Source organism: Phocoena phocoena, chromosome 3 (genome assembly GCF_963924675.1).
Source record: "Phocoena phocoena chromosome 3, mPhoPho1.1, whole genome shotgun sequence".
In the NCBI taxonomy this organism is placed as follows: domain Eukaryota; kingdom Metazoa; phylum Chordata; class Mammalia; order Artiodactyla; family Phocoenidae; genus Phocoena; species Phocoena phocoena.
In genome coordinates this window covers 92,701,091-92,723,799 of record NC_089221.1, presented here as the reverse complement: position 1 = coordinate 92,723,799, position 22,709 = coordinate 92,701,091, and the positions used below count along the sequence as shown (strand labels likewise).

Below are 22,709 nucleotides of genomic sequence, written 5' to 3'. Positions count from 1 at the left end.
GTAGGTCACATTCAGTAAGACACCTGCTGAAGGTAAAATTATAATTAGACAAATCAGTCATCCCAGGAAATGCGCTTTAGCATGTAGGTGGGGTTCTAGAGGCAGACCAGTATACAGGTGAGAGGAGGGAAGCAAGAAGCCGTCAATCAGCAGAAATGGAATTCTGAATCCATCCTCTCCCCACCTCCCCTACCAGGTACTCTCACCCCTACCCACATTAAACCTTCCAGCCACTCATTTTCCATCAATATTCTTCTCTAAACACCCTCCCTCACTTAGGATGGTAACAAATCACCAGCTCTTTCATTTATCCTCCTGACTGTACTCCAGACACACTAGGTTCTTCCTGTTTCTGCTTCAGGGCCTTTGCACCAGCTGTTCGCTCTGCCTAGAACTTCTGCTTCCCCAGCACTCCTACTCAACCCAAGTATGACTCCCTCAGGAAACTTCCCTCCCATTCCATCAGAGACCCTGTTGTACACTCCCGTGTCACTTCCAATGTTTCCTCCCCACACCTGGGCGCTCACACACTTGGGCATTCATACACCTGGGCGCTCACACACCTGGGGGCTCATACACCTGGCCACTCACACACCTGGCCGCTCACACACCTGGCCGCTCACACACCTGGCCGCTCACACACCTGCTCCCCTGCTGAGCTGTGAGCTCCATGCAGGTCGAGACTGTGTGAGTTGGCCTCATCACTGCATCCAGGGCCCAGCCCAGTGCCTGACACCTGGAAGGTTCTCCAAATATAGTCTGTGAATGACTATCAAAAACATCCTTACTATCTTTTTTTTTTTTTTACTCCACGTCACGGTGGAATCCCAGCTCTCATCACCTCACCACTGACTGCTTTCCCAGATTCCAGGCTCCTCTCGCTCCAATCCAGTCTGTAGTTGTTACCTGCCAACTTATCTTCCTAAAATACCACCAGGACTCTCCTCTGCTTTGACTTATCACTCAGCAGGGTCTTACGTCCTTTTCTTTTTTTTTTTTTGCGGTACACAGGCCTCTCCCTGTTGTGGCCTCTCCCGTTGCACAGCACAGGCTCCGGACGTGCAGGCTCAGCGGCCACGGCTCACGGGCCCAGCCGCTCCGCGGCATGTGGGATCTTCCCGGACCGGGACATGAACCCGTGTCCCCTGCATCGGCAGGCGGACTCTCAACCACTGCGCCACCAGGGAAGCCCTTAGCTCCTTTCCATGGTTTTCAAGTCCTTCCCTTACTGAATAACACCAACTGGATGCCATCTGGTTTTCCCCTTTGCTTCCAGGTTCGGCCAGCCTCCTCAATGTCCCAGCAGTTCTACTGGGCAACCCTTCATTTTCTGTGTATCTAAAGCCCACTTATCCTTAAAAGTCAACTTCAAGTCAACTTCAAGACACACTTCTCCATGAGACCCTTCATGTCCCACACATCAATATCATACTTCCAGCCCTAGTATAGATTTAACTGTTCTCTTAAAATTTCACTTATGTTCATGTTGTATCACCCATAACAGGCTGACTAGTGTCAAAAAGAAGGAAAAGGTCACATTTACTGAACATCACTGGGTATTAGACATTTCATGTGGTATAAAATATCCATGTGCATGGTAAGTACTGTTAAAACATCCATTGAATTGACTGGCTCACATTTTCTTATGGGCAGCCTTTAATGGCCTATGCGCTTACTCTATGAAGTAGCCTTAAAGACGAAAATAATAATGCCCCCACGCCCACCCCCCAAAAAAACGGAGTAACCAAAAATCCAAAATGCTCATGAGTCTGAGAAAGAACAGGCAGCTTCACTCTCCTTTCCCTACGACCAAATCAATCATTCAGGTTGCTGAAAACAGGAAATCTAATTGATTTTCCTGGGCCCTGTCCACTCTATGTGGGGAGCTGAACAAGCCACAGTAATCTGTGAAACCTGAGTAATGAAAAGCTGATTGTGGCTCCAGACTAGATAAACCACAGACACGATCTCCAGATATGAAAACTTGCACCTGTCATCACAGCCACCTTAGACACAACCCATCAGACTTTCAGAGCTAGAAGGAAGCTCAGCTACTTATTCTAATGGTCAAATGCTTGTGTCAAACATACAATTAACATATTCGCTACCCAGGGTCTGCAGAATCCTTTCCTCACACTTCACTCAGTTAAGAACTAAAAGTTCCTGCGTAAGGAAACTATTTCTCAGTCAAGGTTGTCTCATTAATTTTGAAGATCTTTTTTTAAACATTATCCCTGCATGCACTGACACAACCAGAAATACCAGATTCATGTAATAACAAATATACACGTGGATTGTATGTGCTTTATTCTCAGCCCAAAAGTTTTAATTTATGGGGAAGTGGAAAATCTATTAGTAATCGGTATAAAAATTACAGATGTTTCTAAATATTTGGGTTCTGGGACTTCCCTGGTGGCACAGTGGTTAAGAATCCGCCTGCCAATGTAGGGTACATGGGTTCAGTCCCTGGTCCAGGAAGATCCCACACGCCTCAGAGCAGCTAAGCCCGTGAGCCACAACTACTGACCCCTCGTGCCACAACTACTGAAGCCCGCGCACCTAGAGCCCGTGCTCCGCAACAAGAGAAGCCACTGCAGTGAGAAGCCCACACACCGCAATGAAGAGTAGCCCCTGCTCGCCACAACTAGAGAAAGCCCGGGTGCAGCAACGAAGACCCAACACAGCCAAAAATAAAAATAAAATAAATAGATTTTTAAAAATAAATAAATAAATATTTGGGTTCCTACTGGCTCTTACTCCTTTATTTTCCTTCAAGAGGACTCTAACACAACCTAACACAAGAAATGGCAGCCAAATTGACCCAAGTGGTGTCAATGAATCTTCCGTGAAGAGACTGGCCAATAAACTAGGGCCAAACTCTTTGACAAATATTATACGTGCAGAGAGACCCAAAATATTCCAGTTTAAGCCATTTTGTTCATCATTTTTAGCTGAGCGTGCTTAGAAAACTAGCAACTTGACATATCTAATAAGCCATGGGTTCCACTCACGAGCAGCAGAATCTACTAAACGTAGGGAGAAGTGGTACATTTTGTTGTCACTTTGCTATCCCAATCTCAGGCAGAAAGCACAAAATTATCTAACCATTTGAGGATAAAAGTGTAAACGTACACTGGTAAAGCCAACACAGAGGTAGGCCTGTGCTGAAAACCACAACAGTCTCTGTCAGGAACTTGGCTTTGCTTAACTCAGCACTAACTGAAGCAAATGGAAAAGCACAAGGAGGACCCAGTGATCTGTGAGTTGACACAAAATCACAACCCTTCCCTTGGGAAAAAAAATCTGTGTCGTTTCCAACTTTTCAATTATACCAGATGGGAAGCATTTTAAAACAAGAATCAATTCACAATGAAACTTCTCAAAATAACAGTTTTTTTAAGTAAAGCAAGGTACATCTTGTTGAATATGCACACCTGTTTTCAGTAGCCCCGATGCTCACACTTGAAGAAAATGTTGTTTCAGAACATAAATACTGCTCATCTTTTGAAAACAACATTTAAAAGCAAGAAAAATGGTTTCCTAGAGAGAAGTTAGTCATTCATTTACTCTTTTTTAAAAATTGATTTTATTGAAGTATAGTTGACTTACAATGTTGTATTAGTCTCTGCTGTACAGCAAAGTGATTCAGTTATACGCGCACATATATATTCTTCTGCACAGTCTTTTATTAATGGTTTATTAAAGGATATTGAATATAGTTCCCTGTACTATACATAGGACCTTGTTGTTTATCCATTCTATATGCAATAGTTTGCATCTGCTAATCCCAAACTCCCACACCTCCTCCCCCTTGGCAACTACAAGTCTGTTCTCTACATACATTTACTCTTAAACACAACTACCCAAATATTAAAATGGTAGTTAAACACAAGGTCACTTATCTTTCTCCCTCTGGCACGTGCGCACACACACACACACACACACACACACACACTCACGAGTTCAGCATTTTCAAACAGAAGGAAGTCTCAAGAATTTTTAACATGAAAACACACAAGAAGCTCAAGTTTTTTCACCACCGCTCACAAAGGAAATTTGTGACTTAAGGGGATTGATCTGCTGTCAGCCTGGGGTCTGGTTTCCTTTATAGCTGTTCTTTGGTAGTCACCATAATGGCTGTGTCAATACTGATGTTTCCATGACATTGTCACAGCCTGCTATCCCTGGGTGCATGTAATGGCATAAAGGCATTCTAAGGGAAAAGTTCTTCAGGGTTTGCCAGACAAAGATTTTAGAAAATAATGATTTGTTGAAGTTCTCATGATCCTCAAAAAATGGCTATTCAGATTCTTACAAAGGTTAACTCATAATAAACTAAATGTCTTCATCACAGAACTCAACAAAAGAATTGCAAGTCTTCATTTTTGACTCATAATTTATTCCAACAAGGAATTTTAATGAGTAAATCCTGCCAGGCTTCCGAATCTAAGCTTCATTTTTGAAACACATCTTTATCAAGTGATGAGGATTATCTAAATTGAACTTAGCTCTTTCTGCTTGGACAGGCAAGCTGACTACTATGCTACCGGAAGTGCAAAGGGATTTATTTTCAGTTATGACCTTTAAAAATTTGAAAAGCTGTACGTGAAAGTCAACATCAAAAAAGAAAGAGAGAGAAAAAAAGAAGGAGGGAGGAAGCTGGTAGCTGTTTTCAAAGTAATCTCTGTCCAACCAAATAAATCCGTTTTCTAGTCAGCAAATGCAAATACAAATAATAAAAAGCCTTTTAAGGAAAACTGGTTTTTTTTTTCTCATTGTTTAAAACTTTCTAAGGACATTCTAAGTCATCATTCCACTTTTCTTTTAATTCCTCATAAGGCTTAGCACTATATGATGACATAATAATAACTGCTAATATTTGTTATTTCTCATGTTATCATGTGCCAGCCACTATTCTCAGCCCTTACATGTATTATTTCATTCAAACCTCATAGCAATCTATGAAGTAGATAGTAGTATTATCCTCATTTCACTGATGATGAGACTGAGGCAAAAGGTCACTAGTTAGTAAACGACAGAGCCACAGGATAATAATTATTAACACTCCAAAGCACTTTAAACTTTTGCAAGAGTTTTTTCAGCCGTTATCTTCCTTGGGGTCTCACAACACTTTGATATTGACGGAATAACATAAGCATCAGTTTAATTTTACAAATGGAAAGACTAAGGCTCCAAAACTTTGACTTTTGCAAGGTAGGAAATGAAGGAACTGGCAAAGGAATCCAGATTTTCTGAGTCTATATTCTCTGCTTCTCTCACCATGCAGGCTTTCTTTCTCGCTGTAGATCCTCAATACAAGTATTTTCAAAACAAAACTCTAGACTTCTCAAAGCATAAGTCTAGCTCCAGATGGCTAAAAATGCATCTAATTCACCTTTTTACCCCCCACGTCAGGTACAGTGCCTGGCACAGAGCACACTATGAGTCTGCATACTCCCCAGACGCCCATCTTTCTCCACCAAACTCACTTCTCTGTGTTCACGCTACCCTGCAGTCCTTGACCACCTTCAGAGCCACGGTTCATCCTCTCAAGTCATCACTCTGAGGAGGCCAGAGTCTATATAAATCCTCAATCCAGAACCCAAAAAGATAGGAAAACTGAAAGCTTTACGTTTGACGCCAAAACTCACTTGATGACTATGGCAGTCCATCTTCAAGACGGCTCTCAGTGATGCCCGCCCCCCGGTATTCACACCCTTATACAGTGCCCTCTCACTCCAAGGTTAGCTGGTGTGACCAACAAAATACCGCAGAAGTAACAGGATATTATATGCGACTGTGGCTTCCATTTTGGGCTTTCTCTCTCTCTAAAATCCCTTGCTACGTAGGGAAGCCAGCTGCCACGTTGTGAAGACACCCAGGAGCCTATGAAGAGGCTCATGTGGTGAGGAACCATGGCCTGCCAACATGCCCGTGAGCGGGTTTGGAAGCAGACCCACCATCCCCAGATTACCAATGCCTCAGGCACAGTTTGGGTGCAGCCTCAGAGAGACCCTGAACCAGAATCATTCAGTGAAGCTGCTCCTGGATTCCGGACCCACAGAATCTGTTTGGGATAAATGTTTGTTCTTTTAAGCTGCTAAGTTTTGGATGTAACATGGCACACAGCAACAGATAACTAATACAGAGACAAAATCTATTATAAACTGGCAGAAGGCAACTTATAGTCTCTATTTACCCCATTTATTGTGAATATCCAAATCATGAGCTGTGCAAATATTAATTTGCTTGTTTTATGAGATATCACCCCAAACCTGGCCAGGGATATTGCATAATGGATGGTTTATATACCATATTACCTTGCTGGACTCTGAAAAATTTTGAATCTTCAAACACACCTACCCCAAGGGTTTCAGATAAGGCACTGCAAACCTATATTCACTTTTTCTAAAATTCCTTTCCTAATTAACCCCACCTTGGCATATAAGAAACATCATTTCTTATAAGAATATCTATACCTCTTAGAATCTCCACCATATAACCCAGTACTTGATTATGAACTGTATTGAATTCTGTTGTTTTATAAGTAAATATTTGTCTTTCCACCTAAAAGTTAAATTTCTTTTAACTTTTTAAACTTCTTTTAATTATGAGGCAAACTCCATTCCTCATATTAAACCTAAACTGTCATTTCTCATGACATCACCATTTTTAACTGACAGGATTAGTAAAATATTAAGACAGCAAACTTGTGTCTGTCTCTTCTTTCTTCCCCTCCTCCAATTTATTTTACCACCTAGGACTGCATTTGTTAGCAATGGGACTTCTTTCAGTCATACTGGGGTACAATGATTTTAAAACCTCAAGTTTTTAAACATGACTTATATGTTCTGTATAATGTTCAGTTTGTAACTTTTTAAAGTGTGGATATAGAGATGGATAAGCAGGAGATATAAGAATTGGTTATTTGGGGAGCTTTTTTACTTACAGTATTTAAAAATGCAAGAGTCTGGATGTGAAATTATGTAAATTTCACTCAAATACTTATGAATCAAATCACTGTTGAACAAAAGATTTGTTGCTGTGTAATTACTGTCTTGTATGCATTTGAAAGAATTAAATATACTTATGTTTGAAGGAAAAAAAAAAAGGCAAGAGTGTTCCCTCTATTTCATCATCCCTACCAGAAATTCTGGGTGCTACTGGGTACACAAGTTCTGAATAAAATCTCCTAAAAGTGAGTTCACAAAGCAATACCTACAATTACAGACACACAGCACTGGTCCAGACCCCCATACACCCTCACACTCAAAACCTGTTTATCTTCATGTAACTACCCCAGAACATTATGTAAAAACAGCATCTGAAAGAAAAAGAAGCTGGCTCTCTGAGAAATTCTGGAAAATTTGCACATCCTCCAAGTGCCCTTGTAAACAGCAGCAGATGCATGAAATAATCATCATCGGGGGAAAGATCTATTAGCCTCCTGATGATTGGCCCATCTTAAACCTTTCAGCAAAAGAGCAATTTTACCTTTCTACTTTCTTCTCTTGCACCCTCCCTCAGGCAATAAGAAGGGTCACTAATCAGTTTTTAATTTTCTTTCCTGGAGAGATACCAGAATGGAGCTGTAAGAATTCAGGATAAAGACTTTACAAATAAAGACCAAGGAAAAACTCTGAGTTATATGAGCTCTAAAACCATGGCCATAACCATAAATTATTCTAGGCCTTTTAAATAAATAAGCATTTTCAAAAAAGCCAAAAAATTAAAATGCAATGCAGTTGGTATCATTCTGAAAAGAAATTCCACATAAGCAAACTCTTTTCCAAATTGGGAGGGGGGGAAGAAAAGATTCTTTAGGACAGAAGAGTCTCTCCCTCATAAAACCTACCCAGAAAGAGTTCCACAAATCCAAATGCCAAGGCTGCAGAAGGTAATCAAGCCAGATGTAGGCCTAGAAGGACTTAATATAAGGGGGGGCGGGGAGGAAATGGGGAAGGGTTAGGAGCATGGAAGATATGGGATTGGCAATAAATCTAGATGATTTTCAATAAATTCTGACCTCTTCCCCTATAATCAGCTCTCAGCCCTTCCTCCCTTGCAGGCTTCAAAGAAACTGAGGGTGGGTGAGCACTGAGCAATTACCAGACAGGAAACCAAGAGACAGGGTTCTAGGACCATGTGCTGGGCTCTGTCAAATCACTGCCCCTCCCTGGGTCCCTGTTCCCACAGCTGTGGAATGAGAGGACTGGATTAGATGATTCTAAATGCCCATGCCGAGTCTAGCTTTCTATGGTAAGTGAAAGCCAGGCTGTTGTAACTCATGTCATCTCTTCCACATTCTCCCCGGGTGTCTGCTGCATTTTGGAGCAGCATCACAGGGCTGAATTAACTAAGGACGTGTGACCACACTCAGATTTGGTGCAGAGAACCAGACAGTTGAACTACTGGGCAAAGAATGAGTGGCTGGCAAAAAAAAAAAAAAAAAAAAAAGCAATGACAAGTAGAAACCAATTTGTGTGAAAGATTTTGACACACACAGCTGTGGCATTATCTAGATTTTAGACATTTGAAATTTTCTTCACAGAGGAAACTGCCTGTAGCCTGCGTATCTACTGGGATTTGTCAAGTGTTTGAATACTACCAATTTTAAAATGCACAATCCAGACAAAAGATGTAGAGCTTCTATTATGCCACTTTCAATACCACTAAGATTTGCGACCATTTGCCCCAGTCATAGGGAATTCAATCCCATGAAGCCACAGTTGCTCCCTAGGCTTCAACATGCAATCACACTAGGAATCCTGGAGGTTCAAGGTTGAAAGGAAGTCATGGGGATTGGGGAGGGTGTGTGCATTCAGAAGTGGTCTTCTAGCCACCTACATTATTTTCCCAGGAGGAGAACACTGCACATTGCACTCTCAGGACAAATCTCTAGCAAATTCTCAGTGTGTTGCCAAGTAATAGATGAAATCCGCATACATATTTAAATGACATTAACTTTTTGAACATGCTACATCTTCACCTACCAAAACTAACGAAGAAAGTTATTCATAAAACATATGCTAATACTCTTTTCCAGCCCTCCATCAAGTGATTTACAGAAGAGCCTGGAAGGACCAAAGGCAAATCCTTTACACAACGTAAACAGCAACACTCAAAAGCTTATACAGAAAAGATTTTGGAAATCTAAATATTCAACAACCAAGGTTTCAAGTTACAAAAGCAATAGCAGCATGACTAAAACAATCTTTCTATCAGTCTTTCTTCAAATATGACAAATATTTACTGAGCACCACCATGGGCCCGCCACTCTTCTAGGTACTCAGGGATTTAAAAGTGAATAAAATATACAATACTTAACTGCCACCACGAAGTTTACAGGAAATTTTGCTCAAAATATTAAATGTCAAATTTGTTTTAACTGGGAGTGTTTTCTCTGCTGAATTACACACACCTACCCTGCCAAGGAATTAGTAAAACTAAACAAGATGCATAGATAGGCATGTCAATCAATGGAACAGAAATGGGAGTCCAGAAATTAACCTTCATATTTATTGTCAATTGATTTTTTGATAACAGTGCCAAGACAATTCAATGGGAAAAAATCGTTTTTTCAACAAATGAGCTGGGGCCACTGGATATCCACACGCAATAGAATGAAGAATGGATCATAGACCTAAATGTAAGAGCTAAAGCCATAAAACTCTTTAAAAATATACAAGTAAATCTCCATAACTTTGGCGTAGGCAATGGCTGCTCAGATATGACTCCGAAAGCGCAGGAAACAAAAGGATAAATTGGACTCCATCAAAATTTAAAACTTTTGTACGTGAAAGGACACTGTCAAGAAAGTAAAAAAAAAACCCATAGGAGAAAATATTTTCAAATCAAGTATCTGACAAAAAAACTTGTATACAGAATATATATATGTGTATATATATATATATATATATATATATATATATACTTTAAACACTTATACTCAATGATAAAAAGAAAAATAACCCAATTTTTTTAACTGGCAAAGAACAGATATTTCTCCAAAGAAGATACACAAATGGCCAATAAGGACATGAAAAGATGCTCAACGTCACTATTTTTCAGGAAAGTGTAAATCAAAATGACAATGAGATACCACTTCACATCCAAAAGGGTAGTTATAATCAAAAAGAGTAAAACAAGTGTTGGTGAGAATGTGGGGAAATTGAAGCCCTTAGACATTGCTAGTGGGGATGTAAAATGGTGCAGCCACTGTGGAAAACAGTTTGCAAGTTCCTCAAACTGTTAAACCTATGACCCAGCAATTCCACTGGGTCATGTACCTCCCTCCCACTGAGGGAGGTACACATGCAAGAGAAATTAAAACACATGTCCACATAAAGACTTACACATGAATCTTCATAGCAAAATTATTTATAATAGCCAAAGTCCATCAACTGATGAATGGACAAATATAGTATATCCATGCTATGGACTATTATTCAGCAAAAAAATGGCTGAAATACTAATACATACATTATGAATGAACCTTGAAAACATTATGCAAAGTGAAGCCAGTCACAGAAGACCATATATTATACAAATCCACTTATATGAAATGTCCAGAATATGCAAATCTGTAGAGGTAGAAAGATTAGTGGTTGCCTAGCAGGAGCAGGTAAGAGGGTTGGAAGGAAATGAGGACTGCTAATAAGTATAAGGTTTCTTTGTGGAGTAATGAAATGTTCTAAAATTCATTGTGATGGTGGTTGCACAACTCGGTAAATATATGAAAAGCCATTGAATTGCACACCTTAAATGGGTGACTCGTATGGTCTGTGATTTATATCTCAATAAACCTGTTTTTAAAAATTAAATGAGAAATTAAGGAGTCAAGGAGAAATTAAGGAGTCAAGGAGGTACACTCCTTGTACCAGGGAACCTAGAAAGTAAAGAGGTGAAAGATGTCTTTTCTTTCTCAGATTCATTGCTTATGTCGATCTGGAAGTACTTTTCTTATTCAGATTAATTCACCCAGTCAACAATCATTCATTGATTCCTTAGGAACTCGGCTTGACTTGGGGATCCCATAAAAAAGATACAGTCCCCTCCCCTCAAGGCTTTCCATCTCCAGTAACAACAGCTCCCTCTCATTAGGCACAGGGCTCAGGGTTTCACGTGCAGTATCTCAGGATAATAAGCTGGAGAGCTTGACCCTAATTTTACAGATGAGGAATCTGACTCTAAGGGTATGTGACCTGACCACATTTACAGCACTAACACATGGAAAGGAGACCTGAAGCCAGATTTATCTATGACCTAGGCCCACTCTCTCTTCATCTTACTATACTGCTCCCAGGGCAAGGTGGGCAGGAAAGTACGGAAACTCCTGCAATGAAATGCAGGCCTGATTCAGGTCAGGAGAGGGCCTCTCCAGTGCTTCACCAAGGAGAAGTCTTCAGAGAAGGTGGCATTTGAGCAGAACCCTGCTTGATGAGAGCTGGGACTTCACTCAAACAAGATGAGGTGGGGTGGGGCTTTCCGGACAGAAAAAGACCAGGGTGAGAGGGAGTGTGGAGAATTCACACTAGAATGCAGCTCCCTCTGGCTAGAATCCGTGAGAGGCATATGGTAGCAGTGGGAGGAAGGTCAGATAGAGGTGGGGTCCGATCATGAAGGGCCATGATGCTCAGGAATATAAACTAAGCCACGGAGGTTGAGAACCCGTGGGAGTATCCAAGCCAGGGTGAGAAAGGCCACGCTAGAGGCAGTCACAGGGGATCATGCTGGTGGCTACTACAGGTGTCCAGCTGAGAACTGAGAGTGGTCCAGATCAGGGCAGGAGCAATCAGAGGAGGGGAGAAGAGATGAATCTGGAATATATTTAAGAGGTGGAATTACAACACCTGGAAGGCTGTGGAAATTTACAGAGAGCCCAGGTGCCAGAATCCTGACCAGAGGGGCAGAGGGCCAATAGCACCCACAACTCCTACCTTTCCTCCTGACTGAACCCCTCCCCCAGTTGCCAGCTGCCTTGGGAAAATGGATTCCACCCCCACCCAGTCCCAGGGAGAATCTGTTGCCCTAAAGGTGATCCCATTGCCATTATAGCTCAAGAATGGCCACAAGACTTGTTCTGCTAAAAGACACAAGGGAAAGTCTGGTGGGGAACTTGGGGAGAAGGAGTCTTCTCTCCTTTCTGAAGAAGAGCCTGTCTCTATTCCCAACTCACGTATTGCCATGTGCAAATATTGTCTCTAGAACCATTACCCATCTGCATATGACCCTGTCTCCCAAGATGACAGAGCCCCGAAGAGATGCAGAGAAGCTGGGAACCTGATGTGAACAAATAAGCTTCCTCACGTTAAGAGAATGTGCAATGGAATCTCTGCAACCGAGAATCAAAGCATCTTAACTGATGAAGACGGAGAGTGGCCTCATTCGCCTAACTAGGCAGCACAAGAAGAGAGAGTCTGGAGCGAACAGAAGGGCTTAGACATCGAGTGTGACCTCCAGCAGGCAATCAGAAATACAAGTCAGATAAGAGTGAGGAAGTCCAGACTAGGGGTACAGATGCGAAGTTTCAGCATCCCAGTGGTAGCTGAGGCAATGTGAATAAAAATACAGAGACCTGAAAAGTCACTGGTACCTATGGATATCGAACCACCACTGTTCCCCGACTTCTAACAACCACCCATGCCTCTCAGAGAGCCAGTGTCACTTTGGGCAGGGGTGGGGGATTAGATATCCCAAACTGGAATTCAGAAAAAAAATTATTAGCAAATAATAGATCACACATAATGATAGCTATCATTTATTGAGCACCTTTTATCCTATGTGCCTAAAATTCTTTTCTCAAATTTGCACAGTCATCCCGTGAGGCAGTTATCACACTCCTCAGCTTACAAATTAGGAAAGGGAGGCTGGTTCAAAGAAGAGTCCTGTAGTCCATCACAAGACCAACAATTTCATAGTAAACCAGGATTTAAACACAGGGCAGGATAGGGGAAGGGGAGAGATTGAAGATGACCACACAGCACCCCAGTTAGGAGGCTGGTTGGTGCAAAGTGGGAGCAGTGAGGATGGTGGATAAAAACCAATTTTGACAAGTGATAATTAAGGCAGCAGAGGCTCCAAGACCGCTTCTCAAACACGGCTCTGAACGAAGGGCAAAGTGGGACGTGAGTGGTTTAAAAACTCAAACGGTCTCGGTGGGCTAGCTCAGGAACTTGACCCCCATTCAAGTCACTGTTCCTACGGAAAGCTGTATTCTACGCAAGGTACTTTCTACCCAACTTCCAGGACGCTGTGCCCACAGAGTTGGTAGCGCTGAGCATCACTAACTGCGCTTCCTCACGTGCTCAGAACACGGCATTTCTCGACAGTCCGCTGCCATATTTGGATCCCTCCTTGGTCTCAGTCAGCTGATTCCTCCTCTGCCATCTGACCTTTTGGTCACTGACCATGGGGGCTAGCACTCAGCACCTCTCGGGTTTCCCTGCCTGCCACAATCTCCCTTGTTTTAACTTCCACTTGGCATGTCAGTATCCTTGAAAACAAACTTCTTACCCCTTTGGAAGCCACTGCCAGGCCCTCTCACGACTTCAGCGATTACTGGGAGAGCCTCTGCAGAGAGTCATCTCAGCCTTTGGGGATTCAGCAAGAGTGTTTAGTTACAGAGAAATGGATTAACAACAGGCGGCACTAAGGAAAAGTGACTGTTTCACTTTAAAAAAAAAAAACAGGAAATCATGGTTCAGAGGGCACAGGAATGCAATCCACATTTCTGAGAATGCTACAGACTCTCCCAAGTGTGGTAACAGGCTTTTTGAGTCACAAACTAAACTGGCTGGTTCCTGACCTTAACACACCTAGTCGAGACCCAAACAAGTGATAACAAAGGCCTGGTTAAACTTAACACGTGAGACTTAGAAACAAATCTTGCTACGCAGGAGCAAACGTCAGTTACTCTTACCCCCCAAAGCAGGCTAACCAGGAGCATTATGTATAAGCTGTACGCGTGGCTAAAATATCAGAGACAAAAGCTCGGTCAAAGCAGTCAACCCCAGAGAAGCCGCAGGGTTATGACAAATCTGACATCTGATGTGTCCTGTTTATAACAGGCCTGCAGAAAAATCCATTGTGCGTCGGAATGAAAAACTTAACATTTGTCATAAAAACCCTGTATTTAATTTCTCGACCCTGTGTTTTCCATTATGCCTTAGAGCAGTGTCAGATGAGATTCAGGAGTAAAATGGGTGGTACAGCAAGATTAAAAATTATACCAATGGTCCCCGATTGTGTAAACCCACACTGTGAAACCAACTGATACTGTTCTCCAATGGTTTACAGAATAGGAGACAAGGAAGAAAAGCAAAGTGTGAGGATCTATTATCCATTCGTGAAATATGCTCTTCTTCCAAAAGACTCTCGAGATATAAGGGGAAAGTTCTACTTTTTAAAAAGAGAGAGAGAGGGAAGGATTCAGTAGTTACTTCTACACTACAAAGATGTTGGTAACTCGTGTTTTCTAAAATGGCCGCTAGTCAGCTCTTCAATGCACTACATGCACCCAGTCCACGGCACCATCTCATTTTCTACCCATTATCAATATAAAAATTAGAGTATCTTGGCAACAGATTTTTCACAGTGAGATTCTCTTTATTCTAGGTCTTTTCAAGTAAAACTAAAATGGCAAAGGAACCTCATTATCCAGAAGATTTTCAATATGGCCTATTCCAACGGTAACACTCCATTCATTCTTCTATTCAAATTACAGTGAATAAGCATCTATTACATGTGGTGTACAGCTCTAGCTGCTGGGGATCACGGGCGAGGGCTTTCAGGCTTCTGGGGGAGACAGACGTGTCCAGAAATAATGCCTGCAGTGTGGTAAGGGCTATAACAAGAAGCGTGCAAGACACTGACAAGCACTTAACTTTGCCAGGGCACGCCGGGTCTAAGTCTTTCTAGCAGATGGGACGCTCAGTTCAAGTCTTAAAGGATGAGCTCAGATGAGCGTGTGCTTAGGGAAACACAAAACAGTGCCACTCAGTGGGAATCCCAAGCATAAGGCACAAGCAAGTCTGGTATGTTTGGGAGACTGAGCAGTTGTGCGTGCCCATATAGAGCAAGTCGTTTGGGTAGGCACACAGAACTGCTGAAGGTCTAGAGCAGGGAGGGTGGCAAATCAGACAGTGAATGGTGGACTTTATACGCAGACAGGAATGAAGCACTAAAAGAAGGAGAGGATAAGGAACGGAGGAGAAAGAATCTAGACCAACATTTTCTGAGGGCTTACCACATGCAAAGCACCTTGAACTTATGAAGTGGGTATGACTTTGTTCCCATTTTACAGATGGGGAAATTGAGATTCAGAGAAGAAAAGTATCTTTCTGGAGGCCCCACAGCTAATAAGTAATCAGTGGAGCCAAAATGTAAATCCAGGTGGTCTGATGCTACAGCCCATGCTTTTCATCACTTCAGTATATTGCTCCTAGTCTAAGAATATTAAGCAAGTTAAAGATACAGATTTCATATTGTTTTCACTGACCTATAAGGCACATGACTCACTCCTCCAAAAGAGAAAAAAGAAGGCATCCAAAAGTCAGTTTGCATCCAGTGTGTACCAAATAAAGGAAACTGCTACCCTCCACAGCAGTGGTTCTCAAATGAGGGTGATTTTGCCCATCAGGGGACATTTGGCAACATCCAGGCAAATTTTTGGTTGTTAGAACTAGGCAAGAGGTGCTACTGGCATCTCATGGGCAGAGGCTACAAATACTGCTAATTATCCTGCCATGGATAGACAGCATCCCACAACAAAGGCCGGACTAAGATACAACCTGACACAAACCACTGAAGAAAAGATGAGTTTCCCATCTTGTTTTGTAATAAAAATAACCAACCATTGTCCATACAGCTAATGGACAGTCGAGTCTGGACTTCTGACCCTGCAACTTAGATTTAACTCTATCGCCATCTGCTACGGTCTGAATGTTTGTGCCCTCCTGAAATTCATATGTCGGAAACTTAACTCCCAAGGTAATGTGTTTTAGGAGGTGGGGCCTTTGAGATTAGCGCCCTTATTTTTAAAAAAAGGCCAAAAGAGCTCCCTAGGCCCTTTTGCCACATGAGGATACAACACGTTTTCAACCTGGAAGAGGGCCCTCACCTGACCATGCTGGCACCCCGATCTCAGACTTCCAGCCTCTAGTACTATGAAAAATAAATTTCTCTTGTTTATGAGCCACCAAGCCTGTGGTATTTTCTTATAGCAGCCTGAACAGACTAAGACACCACCCATGCTCAAAAGAAACAAAAGCTCTGCATTAGTTTAAGTTTAGTTCAAAGTTTGTTTAAGCTTAACATTACAGAATTCAAGGACAATTACACTAATGGAGCTGCAAAAAGTATGATTCACCATCAACCAAGAAAAGTATAAGTCCCTATAAAAGGATAGCTAGCCATTACCTGCTAGAGGTAACAAACAATTCTTTCCCCATTATATTGCTTTTAAATCACTTTTAAACCATAAATGATAAATGACATTTTTAATAATTTTTTTCAAGAAAAACTTCTTGTAAAATTGAGGGGGCACTTAAGTCTGAGGATGTAATGTATAACATGGTATTTATAGGTGATAAGGCTGTATTGTATAATTGAAATATGCAAAGAGAATAGAACTGAACTGTTCTCAACAACAAAAAAAAGTAAATATGTGAGGTGATGGAATGTTAATAACTCAATGGTGGGATGGTGGGAATCCTTTCACAATATATATATATATATATTATATCATCACATTGCACACTTTAAATATATTACAGTTTCATTTTCAATTATACCTCAATAAAGCTAAATACTTTCAATCATTTTTTAAAAACAAAAAAAATATGAAGGGGCATTTATACAGTAGCTGATCTTAAACAGTCACCACATGGATATCATACCTGAATTTTAGAAACCTAGATGCAGTGTGGAAGAGGGGTACTTCTATCCCAGTTACATCTAATTTACTAATTTACTAACCACAGCCTAATTTACTAACTACAGCCAATCTTACGTTAACAGAAATGTTGGTGTATGATTACTTGCTTCAACCTATGTTTATAAGGTCCCTGACTGTGTACTTTATGTAGTTGATATTAAAAGGTATAGATATACACTTAATGTGATTTGTGGAAAACTATTGTTTTTCACTTTTTCCGAATTTTCTCAGATGTTTTCTTTACCAGTCCAAATGGAGTGAAAATTACAATCCTTGGTAAGGGAGACGCATATAATTTAAGTCCCCAACTTCTGTTTTTCTAGTTTATTAGGAAGTTTCTGATCAAAACATCAAAATTGACTCATTATATTCCCTCAGGAACCTCAGGATGATTAGGAAGTAACTTCATTTAAAAGTTAACGGATGAATTTAACTTTGTGAATTGTACGCTATATCTCAATAAAGTAGTTTTTTTAAAAAGTTAATGGAATTTCCATCTTGCTGTCATATTGGTTTCATTAATTTAGTCAAATACCTTGAGGCAAAAATAAGCACCTCAGTGTTTATTACATTACTACTCAGAGGACTAAAATCTTGCTGAAATGAAAATACTAATCTAGTTCACATTTGCAGCAGCAATTAGGAGGACTAAATCATCAAACCTTGTGATTTTTTCCCTAAAAATCTTTTGCTAATCAAATGACAACTTATAAAAGTAGTCTGAGCCACATTCAAGTTTTGCTTTCTCAGAGAACAAAAAGAAGGATCTCTACCTCCCCCAGGACATAACAAAAGTTTCCCTGAACAAACACTGCTCAAAAAACCAAGAGACCAACCACAGCAGAAATTCTTACTAAAATAAACAACAGAGATAGCAGCAGAGAACAAACGACTAAAAGCTATTGTGTGGCTCGACACACAACCAATAACATTCAGTTTATATAAACTTGGGTTTTTAAATCTTGCAGAGGGCTCAAACTACGAACTGCATGCAAAAGACTTTCTGCTTGACAAGGTGAGGTTAGCTCTAAAACAAGTTAAGAAGGCAAATTGCTACATCACATTAGTATGAATACAGACACTGGGTTTTATTTTTCTAATTATTTTTAAAACAGAAAATTATTTTCCATTTAAATGCTACTCATCTTAACACATAAGATGTGTAACTATTGTCTTCAGGCTGAAATGCTTTCCATAGGCCACACATTGATTTTTTTTTTTTTAAGTTGATGAAAAACTTTGATCTGAGTTGCAGAAAAATCACTTCATAACTAACTTTTCAATGAGCAATTTGGTGCTTAAAGAAATCCAGAGAGTGTTTTTCAAAACAGCACACAGAAAAAAATGTTTTACCAAGCTTCTCTCATATGTTTTCTACTTAAATTTACTACAATTTATCTTCTTTAACCTACAATGCATTATTATAACAGTAATGCCAGCAAATTCTTAAGTAACCATTTAGGAATCAGTAAAATTCCTTCCATTAAGGGATGAAATATGTGAATAATTTTACCACAGAATTAGATATCTTCATTTGAGAAAGAATGTGAAAAGGGGTCATCTCAAAATAAATATTAGATAATATTTTTGAAAAAAGATTTTTCTATTTTAATTTCAGGGGAAAATGTCACATGCTTAACTTCGACTTTAATTAGTGATAATCAAAATTATCAAGAGTACTATCCTGGGGGAAAAACACTGTAATAGTAGTTATTGGCTATTAAGTTTGGAGTAATTGCTTACTATTTCATTTACAAACTAAAGTAGGAGTTAAAGAAAAAAATAATAATAATAAAGCAGGAGTTAAAGAAAGTGCCAAGTATGTACAGAATAATATACATATACTCATTCAATGTTTGAATACCATCTACGTGCAAGATGCTGTTCATACGTTATACCATTTGTAAATATATATATATGTGTTTAATTTAGTACATACCACAAGCAGATAGGTGCTTAACACATGCATTTTATGGTAGCATGGTAGTTACAGATAAGGTGGTTAACTTCAGCAGACATCTGTGTTATACATATGGCCATCAAAATAATTGTGGCATGCTTTTGTGACACTGAAAGAGGGCAAGCCTGTTGCAAAATGATTACTTCCAACAAAAGCATGCTTAAATTATTGTCCAGTTAAATGGCACATATCCAAAATAACAGCATTATAAAGTTGCTATTGCATTTGAATCCATCACCAATTTTTGACCTATTTGTAAAACAAGATAAGCACCATCAGGATATAAAAAGTAATTATGGATCAGGATTTTTAATTCATGTTTCATGTTTCTTTGACAAAATTATTCCATTTGATTCCGAGTCTTGGCCGCTCTCGTGACAGAATAATGTACATGTTCCACAACTGACAGGAGTAGGGCTTTCATGATTAAATAGGAAGCTGACACACCAGATGACTTTAGACTTCAGAAAGATTTCTATGTTTTTTTAGTAACAGATCATCAGTTATCTTTCTCTAATTGTTTCGAAGCCAAAGAGAATCTATGTATTATCAAAAATGTATGATTTTTTTTTTACTTTTGTCTATTTTGTGCTCACAGTACTCCAAAGAATGTTACGTCATCTTGTAAAGTAAGTTCTTTTCCTGATTTCATAGGGGTGGGGGGGATTGGGAGTTGGAACATAAAAAGCTAAAAATATACAATGAACACTCTCCCCCCCCAGTCTTTTATTGTCCTTGAAAGGAAACACTGAGAATCTGACTGACTTTTGCTTATTAAAATTACAGAAGAAACAATATTCAAAACAATTTCCTAAAGGGTTAACTGTATCTTGTGGCTTTAATTGATCATTTTTGCCCTCTTTCTCTGACAAAAAAAAAAAAGACAGCTGTGAAATTAAAATTCTGTACACCAAGAACGGTAATAACAAAGCTGAAGCTTTTGGCCAAGAACATTTACTCTAGTGTGCATAAAGCTATGTAAAATCTGATTCACACAAGGAAATGCCCAGAGCCTACGCCATTAGGATTAACTTCTGAGATGACAAGACTAGGACAAGACAATTGGCAGCCTGAACTTGATTTCTCAGACAGCCTCCTTGGCGGGGGGAGGGGGACGGTTTCCCTTCATCAGACTCAGCTGCTTAGGTATCTAAAATGCCTAAATGATTTAAAACTGAAGGAGAAAGGGAAACAAAACACTCGGGATTCCGATCATCTCTAGGTAGCTACGTTGTTGCGAGAGAAAAACTAGCGCGCAGGCGCGTCAGTCAGGTTGTCAACCGTAAACCTAAGAGCTCGCCAAAATTAAGGAAGTGAATGTCTGCAAGCTCCCACAGCCTTTTTGTTTGGGTTCTCTAGGTTAATACCAGTAATTGCATTATAATGACGTACGAAGAGACACAAGGTTCTTACCTCGTTTGGAGAGATGTTTACTTAAATGTTGGGATAAACCAGGTGGCTTTTGGAAAAGGAAATTATTTTCCTGCCAAACGTAGCATTACCCAACCACAAACACAGGCGACACAATCACAACCACCCAATAAATGTGTTTCAACGAGTGAATTATTTTACTTCCCCAATAATCCTATCAAGAAAAAAGGTCTTCAACAAAGCCGAGGGAGATCGTGCCTTCAACACTGTATGCTGCCCGTACAATCAATTCTGCGCCTCTTTGGGAGCTGCGGGGGCCTTAAACGCTTTTGGAGGAAAACGACGTAGGGAAGTTTGGGTCTCAGCTGCAGGACGGTGGATTGCAGCTGAGAGCTTGGTGCATGGACCCTCCTACAAGGCGTCAAACTTACTTTCCTTTATGAAAGACTCAAAGTTAACTCACCCTGACACGTCCACCCTCCACCTGAGCGCGGGGGGCAGCTGCCGTTCGTTCCCACCGTGCAGAGACGCCACCGCCGTCCGCCCCGCCCGGGTGACAGCCCTGGGACAATGCCGCGGAACCCCCGAGCCTGCCCGGCTACGCACCCCCGACCCCGAACATGCCCCCGGCCCGCGCCTACCTTGATGCCCTGCTGCTGGGTGGTGAGGGTTAACTTGGATTCATTCAGAAGCAAAACTTCGCAGTAAAATTCTTCCGGAACAGCGCAGAAACAGCCCATGTCGGCTGTGGCCGGCCTCAGCCAGAGGAGAAAGCTGCGACCCAGGCGCTGAGCCGCCCCCTCCCCTCAAGCGCGAGGCATTAAGTTATTGTCCGCACCGCGGCGAGGTCGAAAGGACCAGTTCCCGGCGCGGTCCAGCGCGGCGTGGACCAGCAGCGCGGCGCGGACCAGCCGCCCGGCGCAGACGTAAGGTAAGGAGGGCGGGGAAGCCCGGGAGAGAGTCAGCGCCCGCGAGCGGCCAGGGAAGCGCCGGAGGAACTGGGCGCAGAGGGCGGCGGCGCGTCCCCGCGCATCCTGCGGCTCCGGCTCCTCCGAAGGCGGGGGTGCCGCGACCCCAACCGCAGCCCTGGGGACGACAAAAATCTCCTGTCAAAGGATACAAGAGGCAAGAAAAGGGAGAGACGAGAGCTCTAGGCCGTCCCCGTACTTGGAAGCCCCTAGAAGCTCTGCAGCCGCCTCCACCCACGCCCGCCTGGAGCGCTGCAGCCACGCACCGGCCTCCTCTCCGCCTCCGGGGTCCCCAGCGGACGCGCACTTCCAGCTCCGACCCCACCCCGCAGCCCCCGGTCCGGTCCGCCGACTGGGGAGCACTCGGCTGTTCCTTTGTGTCAGGGGTACCCACGACGTCCCGGCCCCACTAAAGGGGCAGTGGCGAGGGTCGTCACTCAGTCGGCTACCTCCACCTACACCTTCCCAACCCGCGGGCACCGAGAAGCCCGAAAAGGGTCGGAAAGAGCTTCGGGCTCCTTACCGCGACCGGCGAGTGGAGGTCAGCTCGTCGCGGGGCGCAGCTCCCGTCTGGGGATCCCCGAGTTCATCACGGGGCTACGTGTGGCCAAGTTGAAGCTTTCCCTCCGAGAACCCCCTGCCCGGGCGGCGGAGTGCTGCTTCCCCGGGAGATTCAGAGAAGCGGGCAGTCGGGGGACTTGCGGGCGGAGGAGCGGGCGCCCCGGCTGGGAACGCGGCCGGCGGGCTGGTGGGGTTTGCCCTGGGAGCGCCAGGCCGCAGCGGCTCCCGGAAAAGTTCTCTTGGCGGCGCAAGGGATGGCGCCCCGGGCAGGAGTAGCCCAGGTGCAGCTGGGCCGGGCCCGGGCGTCTGCAAAAGGCCCTGGAGCGAAGCGGGGACCCAGTGGCCGGGAAGGGGGCGCCCCTTCTGGGCGGGGTCTCGGCCGGGGATGGAGGGTGGAGCAGAGGTGGTCAAATGGCGAGGTGCGGAGAGGTCCGCACAGGAACCTGCGCGACGCAGGAGCGGATCCGCCTTGCCGTCGCAGGCCCTGGCCCGGCTCGCTGTATGGGTTTCCCGGGGAGACCTGGAGGCTTGCTCTAGGAAGGCAGGCGCAGCGAGGGTCGGACCCCAGCTTTCCGCGCGCCCAGTCCCACGCCCTCCGCGGGACCGGCTGTGTCCAGGATTGGCGGGCACAATAGCTCTGAGGCTGCAGTGCCCCCTGGTGGGAACTCGTGTCTGTGCACAAGCAACCGAGGCTGAGCGGCGGGTGAGGCAAGGCCCCCGCTGGCCTTCGGAGCAGGTGCAGTTTGTGCACTTCAGCTGGGAACCAGAAGCAAGTTAATGCAAGTGAAATAGGAGACACAAGGGGAGGACGCGGGCCAGGGTGGACGGTAGTCCTCCCAGAAATCTTCTCTACTTTACATTGAGTATTAGAAAGAGCGAGAGTTTGGGTATCAGACGGCTTTGAGCTCTCTCC

At 42.8% G+C, this 22,709-nt stretch overlaps 1 protein-coding gene and 1 pseudogene across 1 annotated transcript in view; one reads left to right on the top strand and one right to left on the bottom strand.

Annotated features, from left to right (window-relative positions):
* EPB41L4A (erythrocyte membrane protein band 4.1 like 4A) overlaps window positions 1–21,007 on the bottom strand; it is a 257,963-nt gene extending 236,956 nt beyond the window's left edge. Inside the window, exon 1 of the mRNA XM_065874473.1 lies at window positions 20,909–21,007. Within this exon, the coding sequence (XP_065730545.1) occupies window positions 20,909–21,007 (99 nt within the window). The remainder of the gene's footprint in view (window positions 1–20,908) is intronic.
* On the top strand, window positions 21,006–22,431 carry LOC136120217 (collagen alpha-2(I) chain-like; annotated as a pseudogene).
* The last annotated feature ends 278 nt before the right edge of the window (window positions 22,432–22,709 follow it).